We start from the raw sequence: 13,030 nt of genomic DNA, 5'->3' as shown, positions 1-13,030 counted from the left end.
AAGTGAAGCATGAGACCGTATCACAGCTAACACACACACACACACACACACACCCCCCCCAATGTCTGTTTGAATTAGATTGAAACAATTACAGCACAAGGAGACCTTAGAAAAGAAACAAGTGAAGCATGAGACCGTATCACAGCTAACACACACACACCCCAATTCATCTCCCCCCCCCCCCCCCAATGTCTGTTTGAATTAGATTGACGCAATTACAGCACAAGGAGACCTTAGAAAAGAAACAAGTGAAGCATGAGACCGTATCACAGCTAACACACACACACCCCAATTCATCTCTCCCCCCCCCCCCCCCCAATGTCTGTTTGAATTAGATTGAAACAATTACAGCACAAGGAGACCTTAGAAAAGAAACAAGCAATATATATATATATATAAAGCTTATCTAAGGAGAAGAGCTCCGCACTTACAACCATATCTATCAATAATGTAAAAGTTATTTCCCTTTTCCGATATCAATTAATTATCAATAATTAATTGACTAATTGGTTAATTTTTTTTATTGATTCATGTTTTGTTAGGTACAATGAATAGAAGTTTCAACTTGATCCGAGAACGTGAAAGAAAGAACGTGTTTAATTCTTGACGTGGATACATTTGCAGACCTATTGAACCACATCTGTGAATACTGAAGGATTAGTTTGACTTGTTGGTATAAACAAAAAATAATTAATAACCAGCAGTTAATTGGTTAGTATTCTTATTGATTCGTGTATTCTCCATGTCAATGAATATGTGTGCAAAGTTTCAACTTGATCTGATAATGGGTGTGGGAGAAATTACCTTTTCAATCTATTCTACCAGACAGAGTTGATTTAACAGTTCCGAAAACTTTCTTCGTGTTTCATGAAGTGCGAACCATAAATTGCAATGTATATTATCGTTTTTACAAAGCTCTCATGAACTCACCTCATCTGTCTGTCTGTCTGTTTGTCTGTCTGGTAAAAATCTTGAACACATTATTTCTCACACTTCCCATTCTCGGATCAACTTTAAGTTTTGCACATTTATTCGTCGTGGATTACAAAACAAAATAATCAAAAAATTAACCAATTAGTTTTTTCAATCGCTGCTTATTTATTAATTATGTTTTATAGAGTAAAAGGGAGTTAAACGTTGCATTATTCAGAGATATGGCAGTTATGTTACGGTTATTTCCCTTACATTAGTTTTTTTTTAAAATATCTTTTATATTTTGCTACTTTCTGTATAGAATGATTTTCTCGCTGTGAGCTTAAGGATTTTCTTTAAAGAGAAAAAAAGAAAAACTATAGTCTTCATCATTTCAGACCTTTACGGTCCCTCACTGTACTCAAACCGAAGTCCCTCTCTTATTATGTAAAGTTAGGCTTAGTCCATGTGACTTTTAAACAAACTACTTCCTGGTAAACCCTTACTAAAAACCTCGTACTATGTCGTAGTTAAGATTCATATATTTCCTGAAACAATTTAAAATCGTGTTTATTTGATACCCAGCAAAACTTAAACCTTGACATTCTTAGCAATACCTACATATGGCATCAAAGGTTTGGAGTTTGGGTCATAGCCTCGCTTTACTGACATCTCAGAACAAGTGTCATTAGCTGCATTTTAATTACGTCTGGAACTCTTCAGACAGAAAGGAAGATTCAACTTCTCATTTTCTGTCAGTCAAATTATTTTAACCGCCGGATTTCATTCGAACCATCTTGAAGTCATTTGGTCGAAACAAAACAATGAGACAAAGACCGTCTTTCCAAAGCCGTCTTAAGCTATTGTTACACGTGAAAGTGCGGACGCCCTTATGTTTGGTAACCTTGGCAACAGAAAACGGTACTTTTTCCGGACTGCCACATCGTTGGGTCAATGAATTAAATCGAATGTACACGTTTCTCAATGATGCCACAGAATGTTACAATTTGTTTTCCATCACACAAAATTAATCACAAAAATAATCAATGAAAATAAAAAAAGAATAAAATATGAAAATCTACACTTTGAAATGGGGGCGCGGTGGCTTAGCGGTTAAGGGCTTGGCTTCTGAACCTGTGGTCCTGGGTTCGAATATCGCTGAGGATTGGGATTTTGTATTTCGGGATTTTTAGGGCGCTCCGAGTCCACCCAACTCTAATGGATACCTGATCTTAGTTGGGGACAGTAAAGGCGGTTGGTCACATGGTACCCCTGCATCGTTACTTTACACTTGGAGATGAACCCACAATGAAAGTTGAGCAGAATGATCAAAGAGTATCATGATAGTAGCCGAAGGCTTGATGGCATCACACATTGCATACATTTATAAAGCTTTCGATCTACTTATAGAGATTCTTGTTACCAGTGAGACTCTGGCCACTCTTAGAAATAGATAAATATAATTATTCGATATTTTGGGGCTGGATTGGCTGGTTGAATATCAACCATTCTAGGAATGTGATGACTGTTATTGTGCTTTAGTTTTTTTACAGGATGTTGATTAAATTCTCGTACATTTATTTACAGTGACTTTTAATTGCTGGGGGGGGGGGGGGGATGGAAGTGATCTTCCATGGCTACTATCATAGAAGTTAGTATTCGTAATTATCCTTTACTTTTTTTAAAGGAACCTCAAACCCTTCCCCTGGAATTTGGTGACTGTAATTTTGCTTTACTTTTTCTAAGGCTATTGCTTCACTTCTAGTAAATTAACTTTATTAAGGAGCCCATCAACTGGTATGATGACAGGTCAATGTGTGAGGTATTTTATTTCGCCCCACCCATCCGGCGACGTCCATACATTACACACAAGTTATTAAACGATCTGTATGGTCAAATATAAATTACTTTACACTCAACTCATTTGTAGTAGCTGCAGTTGTAGATAATTTTGAAAAATTAAATTTTGAGACTGTTTAGAGCAAACTTTAAAATCTTTATTTTAGAATTGTTTTTTGCATACACTATGCATACAAAACTAAAAACAAAAGACTCAATTATACTCTTATGGACACTGTCGGTATAAGGACATATTAAACATGTTTAAGATAATGTGTGCATGAATGCTACCAGCATATGGCGAGCAACATACACCAGTATACAACATAATCATTTTTATCTGTAAGAAGCAGAATACAAGTATTAATATAAAAGATACACATATATTAGATCTTAAGATCTATATTTCTTAACAACAAAGTATATGAATCTAGAGAACTATACTGCACCTATTTTAAGCAAGGGGAATCTGGATCGAACTTAAAATATAGTAATTAATTTTTGAACAAATTTCGCTGCCTTAAAGAGGACCTGTACGTTTATGCAACAATTTTAACAACAAAGAAAGAATGGCTGACAGAAAACCAAAAGTAGTCGTTAGATCTAGACCACGTACCGTGAATACGATACTGATACTAAACTCGTATTTTCTATGTTAACTCCAAACAGCAAAGGTCAGAGAGATAAGGAAATAAAAAAGCCACTTTTCCCTATTGGGTCATTTATCAATGATTACTACCTTATATACAAAGGCTAAATAAATACAAATAAAGCGTTCAGAACACATTTCACTGTTCATGTAGGCTTACAGATGTTGACGCCCGATGTACACAGAGCAGACTGTGCACCCACCCATGTCTACACCCGCAAAAACGTTTTCACAAACTAAAACAAATTATACAAACGTTAAACATATGTATACTAAACATAAAACAAGAGTGCAAAGAGAATTGCGTTATTATACAAACTCAGAGGCGGCCCCTACCAGATGCTTATATTTATTATTTATTTATATATTGTGAAAAATGAGAACTAAATCCAGAGTTGTGTTCGTTCTATTGAATAGAGCACAGACATTTTTTTTTATATATCGTGATTAACATAAACTGTTACTTCGAAATAAATATAAAACTTTTCTTTCTTCTAAATTATGTTTGTGCTTACAGTTATACTTAGTAACATTAGTTAATTCTTTTTAACAGGATAGGATAGGAGACACCATACCATTTCATCACAGTGACTTCACTTTCTTAACCCCGGTACTGACATAATATCGTTTTAAAGAATGAAAGGAGTATACAGAAAGCTCTCAACTGATAGAACTGGTGTCTTCGTTGCTTTAATGTGACATCAGTTAAAGATGGCTGCCTCGTCGTGCGGTTTGCACGCTGGAATGTCGTTCGGATTTACCGATGGTCCTGGGTTCAAACCCTGCCCGTTGTCCTGCGGGAGGTTTGGCTTTGAAGTAGTTTGTCTTCAACTCTGAAGGAACATCCGAAACATGTAAAACATTTTACGAAAAAACATTTTAGAATTTAAATCAACATGTAAATGGCTTAGTTGTACGACTGGAAGGGAATATTTCAATGTAATTGTTTATTTTTCCTGTGGGGATCTTTGGTTCTGGATTTTTTTTAAGGCACATGGATGAACATAAAATGGACGTTGTTTTTTGTTTTTGTTTTTAAGTTGCTAGAACTGGTTCGAGGTTTTGAGGAAGCTTGAAATGGTTGATTGGATTGTCCGTTGCTATAAATAGTTTCGAGGCTTTATTTATTTTTTCTTTTCTTGTTTCTGTCTAGGTGAACGTGATGTTCCTATTCATTGTGTGCTGTACTAGTTGCTGCTTTTCTATCTGGCTTTGTTACATCTGATGAACTTTGTCTTGAATGGGACTCTGGCGTTACAATGTCACATGTTGACATCTTGTTTTGAATATGTTGCATTTGATTTAACAAGTCATCGAATTCTTGAACGTAAGAAGTCTTTGGAACTGATTCATCCTTCGAAAAGAGAAAAAAAATATCTTTAATATGTACTTTATAAAGTACTTTGTCTTCCAAAATATAATAATGTCTTTAGACAAATATTCTAAAAAAAATGTTTACCTTTTTAAATAGGTCAGTCTGAAACCCATGCGATAGTGTTTCTCTTTTGTTTAATGTAAATTCTTCACAAGATGGAGACAACCACTTAGAATACGCTGTAGCTACAAAAAATAAAAGATATTAAATATAGATTGTCAATGTCTTAACAGTTATTAAATACCCTTAATAAACATTTACAGACATTTACATATACATATTGACACAAAAAGACACAGAATTAGGTCTACAACATACGCAAAAAAAAAAGGCCAACTCATTTATTTCGTTCAACATGCAATAGAGTTTTGTGTGTCTAGCCTAACATTTTGTTATGGAGGGCGTTTTGACTCCATATAATCTAAAACGATACAACTTTGCATATTTGTTTGAGGTTATACAGAAAGCACTTTAAGGCAGTAGAGAAATCTTGCAGAGTTAACTCACTAATTGTGATGACCTTACCTGCATTTCTCATGGCATAGTCCATCATAGCATTTACATCAGGCATGTCCATTTCAAGGTGTAGTGTTGAAGCATTCAGAGCTGCTTCACTTGTTTGACGAGTAGTGTCCCTTAAACAGAAATTAGTCTTAATGAGGTGATGAATACCATGGTCAGGCTTAGTTTCCATCAAGGAAACTGCCAACAACTGGTTTCCAAATGTCATCGCTCAAAATTCGTGCCACCGTGTGTTTGGGTGGCATAGACCTCTTGACAGTCTATCAAGGGGACTGGAGTTCAAATCCCAACTCTCGACCTAAGACAGCACGGAAACCTTCTCCCAGATACCCTCCTACCCCTGTCCATGACCATACCCTTCTACCCCTGTCTACGACCATACCCTCCTACCCCTGTCCACGACCCCTGTCCACGACCATACCCTCCTACCCCTGTTCAAGACATACGACCATACCGCACTAAGCTCGCTATAGTAGGAAAAATGCGCTATACAAAAAAAAAAAGAATTCAACAATCCACTAAATACATTATAATTAAAACGATATTTCTTATCTTATCTTAGATGTACTCATAAAATAATGAATCAATGTCAAGAATAATTTTTAGTAAACTTCTTTTTTTGATAATTTATTATTAAAACTTCTGTATTTTAATACACGAATCACTTGTAAACACATCAAATGTTCGGCTCAACTCTAAACATTGAATGTTTGGCTCAACTCAAGCACATGTCAATTTTAAAAGTCGTATCTATTGTATATTTATTTGAGTATAGAAAATGTGCTGGCGACCAAAACAAAGGGGAAAATATATTTATTTCTAATAATTCCCTCGTTAAAAGAATATAATTGTCTTAAGCGGGATTAGCTAATTTTGATTTAAGGATTTTTTTTTTGCTTGTTTTAATAATCAGGTGTGTACAGTGTATGCATTTCAAGCGCTACCACCAAGCTATACGTAATGTCTTTTTTGTATATATATAGAACATGATGGTATTATTAGTTTATTTTCTTAAATTCTGAAACATTAAAGAATACAATAATTTTAGAACAATATTCAAGTTGATTTCAATCAAAGTAACTTACCATCTATCTAATGAAGCCATACCAGCGTGTGCCAGACCTCTAAAAGCTTCATTGTTGTAACCTAATTGGCTACTTTGCAACTTTTGATTTGTATTCAAGAGCTGAGTTAAATCTCTAGTACTGAATGGACTTTGAACAAGTGTCTGTAATATAAGAGATGAGGGTTTACCAAACTTTTCCTTAACGGAACACTTCGCACATTCTGAGTATTTAGAGGAACACTTCGCACATTCTGAATATTTAGCGGAACACTTCGCACAATCTGAGTATTTAGCGGAACACTTCGCACATTCTGAGTATTTAGCGGAACACTTCGCACATTCTGAGTATTTAGCGGAACACTTCGCACATTCTGAGTATTTATGTTTTAGAAAGATTTATTCATGTGGTGCCCTACTAGTAAATTATTCCAGTAGCTCGTGGAACACCTAGTCGGGCCTCGCGGAACACCTAGTCGGGCCTCGTGGAACACCTAGTCGGGCCTCGCGGAACAATATGGTTCCGAAAACACAGTTTGGGAAACACTGTAAAAGATATTGAGATTCACAGAAACCAACATTTGATGAATTTGTATTACCTAAAAGAAACTGGGCCTAATGATCTCTATTGGCCTACCTTTGATTCTGGAATCTTTTATACCAGTGGGTAAGGTAATAAAATTGCATTCACAAAGATATAGTAGATCATACAAAATAGCAATACATCTTTCTTAACAACATACCGCTGTTAAGCGTTAAAATGTCATCATGATGTGAGCGATAAAAGATCACATCACTAGAATGCCATGATCTGTTTTTAATAGATGTATTGAACAAGGTGTATTCGTTCTACATTCTCACTGGGGTCCGAGCCCGGAAGTACTCTTGAATCATTTCTTTCCTCCACGCTAATACTAATAAAACTTAAGTCAAGATGCAATTAGTTATTTTAAAAACTCCTTTATTCTGCTGTCAATCAAATCATTAAATCATTCAATCCAACTATCTGCTATCAACCGCCACATTACTCATATGTATTAATTTTAATGAACCATATCTTCTTAACAATCATTAAACAGGTCGCACTGAACTATATTATCATAACAATCATTAACCAGGTAGCACTGAACTATATCATCATAACAATCATGAACCAGGCTAGCACTGAACTATATCATCATAACATTCAGCTCATTGAAGAACCACGTCAGCCGCAAAACAATGACATCGCCAACACTTTTGCCCGACATATGTCTTTTTTGTAGGTTGGTGGGAAGCATTAGGATTGTGGCTATTACCAAGCTTATATCAACTCTGTCTGTCTGTCTGGTAAAAAATTTGAACACGTTATATCTCCCACAACCATTCTCGGATCAAGTTGAAACTTACATAATTACTTATTGTACCTAACAAAACATGAATCAACATAAAAAATTAACCAAATAGTCAATTAATTATTGGTAATTAAATATGTTGTTTGATATAGAAAAAAAAGATTTAAATTCTACATTATTGAGAAATAAATATAAATGCGAAATTCTTTTTCTCGGATAACTATTTTTAAAAAGTATTTTTATATTTGCTTGTTTATAGTTCATAGATTCTGGTATTCGTGTTAAAAATATAGTTATTCCTTGCTGATCAAACAGATAACTTAGGACACTTATGACCCCAAACATGGACACACAAACTCTTTTTGTATTTTCAAGTTTTAAATACATTACATACCATTGGGTCAAATCCTTCCACTTTAATGTTAGGCTCATCTAATTTAACAGTGGATAATTTCTTCCCTTGTTCCTTGACGTCATGTTTCACTTGACCGAGTTGTTCCGATTGTTGAGTGACTTCCTCTTTGACCTCATTGACAAACTCTTCAGTTTCATCTACTCTTCCAACCAGTTCGTCTAAGTCTTCTTCGTGCTTTTTCAGTTTTTCGGCCAGATCATTAGGTCTATTAAGAAGTAAATATTGAACAAAAAAATATATGAACATGCTGTATAATTTATTTTGGATACGAAAGTTCTAGAATTAGAGGTGGGAAACGAGCCGAACCCGAACCGAACGAAACCCACTCAAACCTCACAACAGAACCGAACCCGAATTTTAAAACTGGTTGATACCGACCAAATCTAACAAACTGTCCTTATCTTAACCGAACTGAATCAAGAGTTTGCAGTATTCTTGTAAGGAAAAAAAACGTGAACAAGGAGATGATTTGACATTTATTTTTAATTCTTGGAAAATTTGATTTCTGTGTCCTTGACATCTTGTATGTGCATCTTTCAGGCATCCTTTTGGGTTGTCTTCTTTGGTATCAACGCTTAGTGTGTTGTGCCGTACCATTTAATATTTGTGCGTTATTTTAAAAACAACTAAAAAGAAACTAAATATAGAAACAACCAGCAAAAGTGGACAGATCTTTACTTTTTGTGCAGCATGAAAATAAGCCAATAAGTATGATTTGTATAGAGCTGTCTATGGCTGTTTCTATAGAACGAAACGTTAAACAGAATTATGAAATCAAAAATATAAACAAATAGACGGCATTCGTAGTATGAGCAGCGAAGATTTAACATCTATAAGTTAGGTCTAGAGATTAGAGAATGGACGAGAAGATTTAACATCTCTAAGTTAGGTCTAGAGATTAGAGAATGGACGAGAAGATTTAACATCTCTAAGTTAGGTCTAGAGATTAGAGAATGGACGAGAAGATTTAACATCTCTAAGTTAGGTCTAGAGATTAGAGAATGGACGAGAAGATTTAACATCTCTAAGTTAGGTCTAGAGATTAGAGAATGGACGAGAAGATTTAACATCTCTAAGTTAGGTCTAGAGATTAGAGAATGGACGAGAAGATTTAACATCTCTAAGTTAGTTCTAGAGATTAGAGAATGGACGAGAAGATTTAACATCTCTAAGTTAGGTCTAGAGATTAGAGAATGGTCGAGTATACTTGCCAAGAGAGGACACGGAAATGAGTCGGCAGTAAAGGCTTACTACAAAGTCGTTCACATGTTATGTAGTGAGATCTAGCTCAGTGTCGACGGTGACTACGTCTAAAGGTGGTAGCCTACTAACAGTGATGGAAGAAATGGGTGGTAGCCTACTAACAGTGATGGAAGAAATGGGTGGTAGCCTACTAACAGTGATGGAAGAAATGGGTGGTAGCCTACTAACAGTGATGGAAGAAATGGGTGGTAGCCTACTAACAGTGATGGAAGAAATGGGTCATGATAAGAATTAAGCCGCCGCCATTTTTTCGAATGAAATTTTACAATCTCGATTTGAAAACTAAGAGATAGAGCCGCAGAATTCAACTTTCGTTTCTACACCGGATACAGCAAGTAGCTATTTATAGATTTTCTATCAGCTATGAAACTCTTGACTAGCAGTGCATTAGTTCGGTGGGGAGAGCTGAGACTATGTGCCCGTCCTACCTTAACAAAGGTAGCTTTTACACAAATAGTCCAGCTCAAGTCGGTATACGTAGAACTAAAAGCATGGTGATTGGGCTAAACAAAAACTATTGGTAAGAATATTTCTAATTACACAGATTTATTATTGTTAGTCTAGATTTTTAATAATTTTAATTACGACTGATTCAAACTAATTGATACAATTACACGTAATATATGCATTTTTTTCTAAAGTATTTTTTTTACAAAGTTTATATCAACTCAGTCTGTCTGTCCAGTAAAAGTTTGTACACGTTATTTCTCCAATACTTATTCTCAGATCATGTTTAAACTTGCACAAGACACGAATCAATTTTTTTAACTATTAAATTATTACTGGTAATAAATTATTAATTCGTTTTTATTGGCAATATATATTTTATTTGATATTGAGCAAAAGAAATAACTTCTTTAGTATGGGAGATGTAGTTGTATGTCGAGATTTTTCACCTTAGATAAAAAAAATTTTTTTTTTTAAAAGATTTTTTTATTTTGCTTTTTTTTTTTTTTAATTTTCAATGAAAAAAATATTTATTTATTTAAAAGTTTACTACATTATTTCAACATAAAAGTAGAAGATCTATTTTTTTTTAAATATCATTTACTAGTTTCAGCTTCAGTAATAACATCTTAATGACACGTGTTATGAAAGGTGTATGTTGAGGTCATTGTTTACTTAGAGCTCATGGCTTGATACTTACGTCTTGCCATCAATTATATTCAGAAGTGTGTGCTTCTGACGTACAACATCTGGATCTGTTGGACTTATAGCCTCCACGTCTTGTCGGTTCAACAAACCAGGATACTTAAAACATATGGCGTCCAGTGCAGAAAACAATGGTAGCTGCTCCTGTTTCTCTTGAGTTGACTTCAAATACAGAAATATTGCACCGACAATGGAAGATGCAACGTCCTTAAGAAAAATAATACGTTTTGAAACTTCAATGACTAAGAATTATACTTGGTAAAAAAAAACAAAAAAAAACTTTAATCTTTTTTCTAGACCTAATAACATAAAAGCAGAAATGAAAGAAAAAAATCTAATAATTATAGATATTCCTTTATATATAATAATCATAACACTGACAAAAATTGATGTTTTCATTCAAAATAATTATTTAATTTTTTTGTTATTTCACAAAATTTTGTGTTTTGGTGTTGTTGTTTTTTGTGTTTTTGAAAGAGAGTGATAAACAACGTGACATTTTTTAAAATTTTTATTTGAGTTTATTTCCTAACAGACACATTTAGAACTTGACTCCTGGGCCGATTTCAACAAAAAAGAAAGGGAGGAAAGGATTGGGGAATATTATAGCAAAGAAACTGCACTCCTATTTTAATGAATAGTTTCATTTACCTCTTCTTATACTATGTCACTAGCCCCTCTCACAAATTTCAAATTTAGCAGGTGGATCGCAGGTTTGTAACAGGTGGAGGAGACCTGCAGCAGCTGAAGCCCATTTACAACAGTTGAAGCATGTGTACAAATAAAATCTATGAAATTACTTATAAGTGGAAAATAGAATGGAGAGTAGTACCTGGATTAACTGTTTCCTTTCCACGGGGCCCCGCTTTCCACTTTAAGCCAAAACAAAACAGTGAGAGTAAAGATGCCTAGCAGTAAGAAGGGGGCTGACAGACAGGTAATATGAATACAGACATTGCGATCTATAGAGCAGTTGATGTTAAGGTCATCTGCTGGTGTGGCCCACGGTTAACGAGGGTGCCTTGTGGCCAGCACAAGAAAAAAACCTCCTTTATTTTTCTCAAACTAATGTCAGATACCCATTAAAGCTGAGTAGACTCAGGGGCGCCATAAAGATCCCGGGATCCCTCGGTTCTGAAGCCAAGTACCTTATAACTATTTTGGCTAATTTTCGTTACATTGGTGTTTTAACAAAAATCTTACTTTTTGAAATAACGCCAAGGTCTTCATTATGTCAGTAATGAAATATACTGCAACATGACTTGGCCAAGCTGATCTGTCTAACAGAAAGCTTATATGGTCAATCATTTTCTCTGGACATCGTTTTGCTAATTCTTGCAGAATCAGAAGAACGCACACTTGCCAGTTTGTATTCCTCTGAGCCTTCTCAAACAGCATCTGAATATCTTCACTGGTAAACAGCTGCACATCAAATAAATCAGTCCACAAGTTTATATACGTATGTATTATGTATTAGTAAAATGAATACAAAAAGGGACTTGTCATAACACATATAAACATGATACACATACCTTTGCCTGTTTCTTAGACACTTCTTGCAAGAGATAAGCCAAAGAGTTGACCAAATTTACATCGCGACTTTTTATCATTTTTTCCATACAAAATCTGAAATGATCTTCAAAAGCCTTTGGATTGCTTGGATAGACGCTGGTGATTACCGCTACAAGAAAACGATTTTAAAAATGGTTTCTCAATATTAAAGTAAAACGTTTTCAAGTGTCTATAAATTATGGATTATCAATAAACACCAGTTTCCAAGTTAAGACTTTGAAATGCAAATCAATTAATTTCTTTCTGTCCCGATGTGGATGTGTTTCGATGCGTACGTTAATACAAGAAATATTTATACATTGATATTTATAGTATGAACATAATTTTGTCAATGAACAAAGCTTTCTTTGTAAGTGTTACTAGAAACTATAAAATTATTATCTACCTTGAAATGCGGTGTGCAATCTCGCTTATTTTATTTAAAAATAAATTATTATCAGCTAGAACCAGAGGCGTAGCGAGCATAACTGGCACTCAGAGCACCATACTGTAATGCCCCCCCTTTTTTTTTTCTTTTTTTTTTCCGAAAAAAATACAGTAATATAATAAAGTAGTCGACCCACGGCGTAGAATACGCCACTATTTTGCAGGGCCGGCATTAGGCCACTGCAACCTATGCGACCGCAGTGGGCCCCTCTCCTGATTTACCAAGAGCTCCTGGAAATCTCCTTCTTAAAGTTGCAAAATATACGAAAAAGTCCTGGAAATCTCCAGAAATTATTAAAATATTTTGAAAACTCATACAAATCTCCTGAAATATATAAACAAAATTGTCCTTTTGGGGTGCCATTCAATATGGAAAACTCCAATCCTACGTGCGATTAAAAAAAAAACTGCATTTTGCAATAACAGTAATTGTGGAATTTTGATGAAAGAAGCTTCTCGCGCCTCAAACTAATGAAGAATTATTTGAGGTCCACATTCTCGTAGATAG

At 34.8% G+C, this 13,030-nt stretch overlaps 1 protein-coding gene across 1 annotated transcript; it reads right to left on the bottom strand.

The window, feature by feature from the left end:
* Positions 1-2,900: 2,900 nt before the first annotated feature.
* LOC106060714 (uncharacterized) lies at positions 2,901-12,202 on the bottom strand. Its single transcript, XM_056043205.1, has 8 exons — positions 12,057-12,202; positions 11,728-11,946; positions 10,520-10,731; positions 8,089-8,314; positions 6,383-6,525; positions 5,301-5,410; positions 4,860-4,960; positions 2,901-4,754 (listed from the first exon to the last, which is right to left on the bottom strand). The coding sequence occupies exons 1-8, from the start codon at positions 12,141-12,143 to the stop codon at positions 4,569-4,571; spliced, it is 1,284 nt and encodes a 427-aa protein (XP_055899180.1). The 5' UTR covers positions 12,144-12,202; the 3' UTR covers positions 2,901-4,568.
* Between the last annotated feature and the right edge of the window lie 828 nt (positions 12,203-13,030).

This window comes from Biomphalaria glabrata, chromosome 1 (genome assembly GCF_947242115.1).
Source record: "Biomphalaria glabrata chromosome 1, xgBioGlab47.1, whole genome shotgun sequence".
In the NCBI taxonomy this organism is placed as follows: Eukaryota; Metazoa; Mollusca; class Gastropoda; family Planorbidae; genus Biomphalaria; species Biomphalaria glabrata.
Note: the sequence above shows the minus strand (reverse complement) of the source record. Positions and strands in the feature narration are given on the sequence as shown.

Excerpts from the sequence above, each read along its gene's own strand:
- LOC106060714 (XM_056043205.1), bottom strand. The coding sequence starts at position 12,143 with ATGGAAAAAATGATAAAAAGTCGCGATGTAAATTTGGTCAACTCTTTG. Across the intron at positions 4,961-5,300 it reads CTATGCCATGAGAAATGCAG|CTACAGCGTATTCTAAGTGG; the intron begins GTAAGGTCATCA and ends TATTTTTTGTAG. Across the intron at positions 4,755-4,859 it reads AGACTGACCTATTTAAAAAG|GATGAATCAGTTCCAAAGAC; the intron begins GTAAACATTTTT and ends CTCTTTTCGAAG.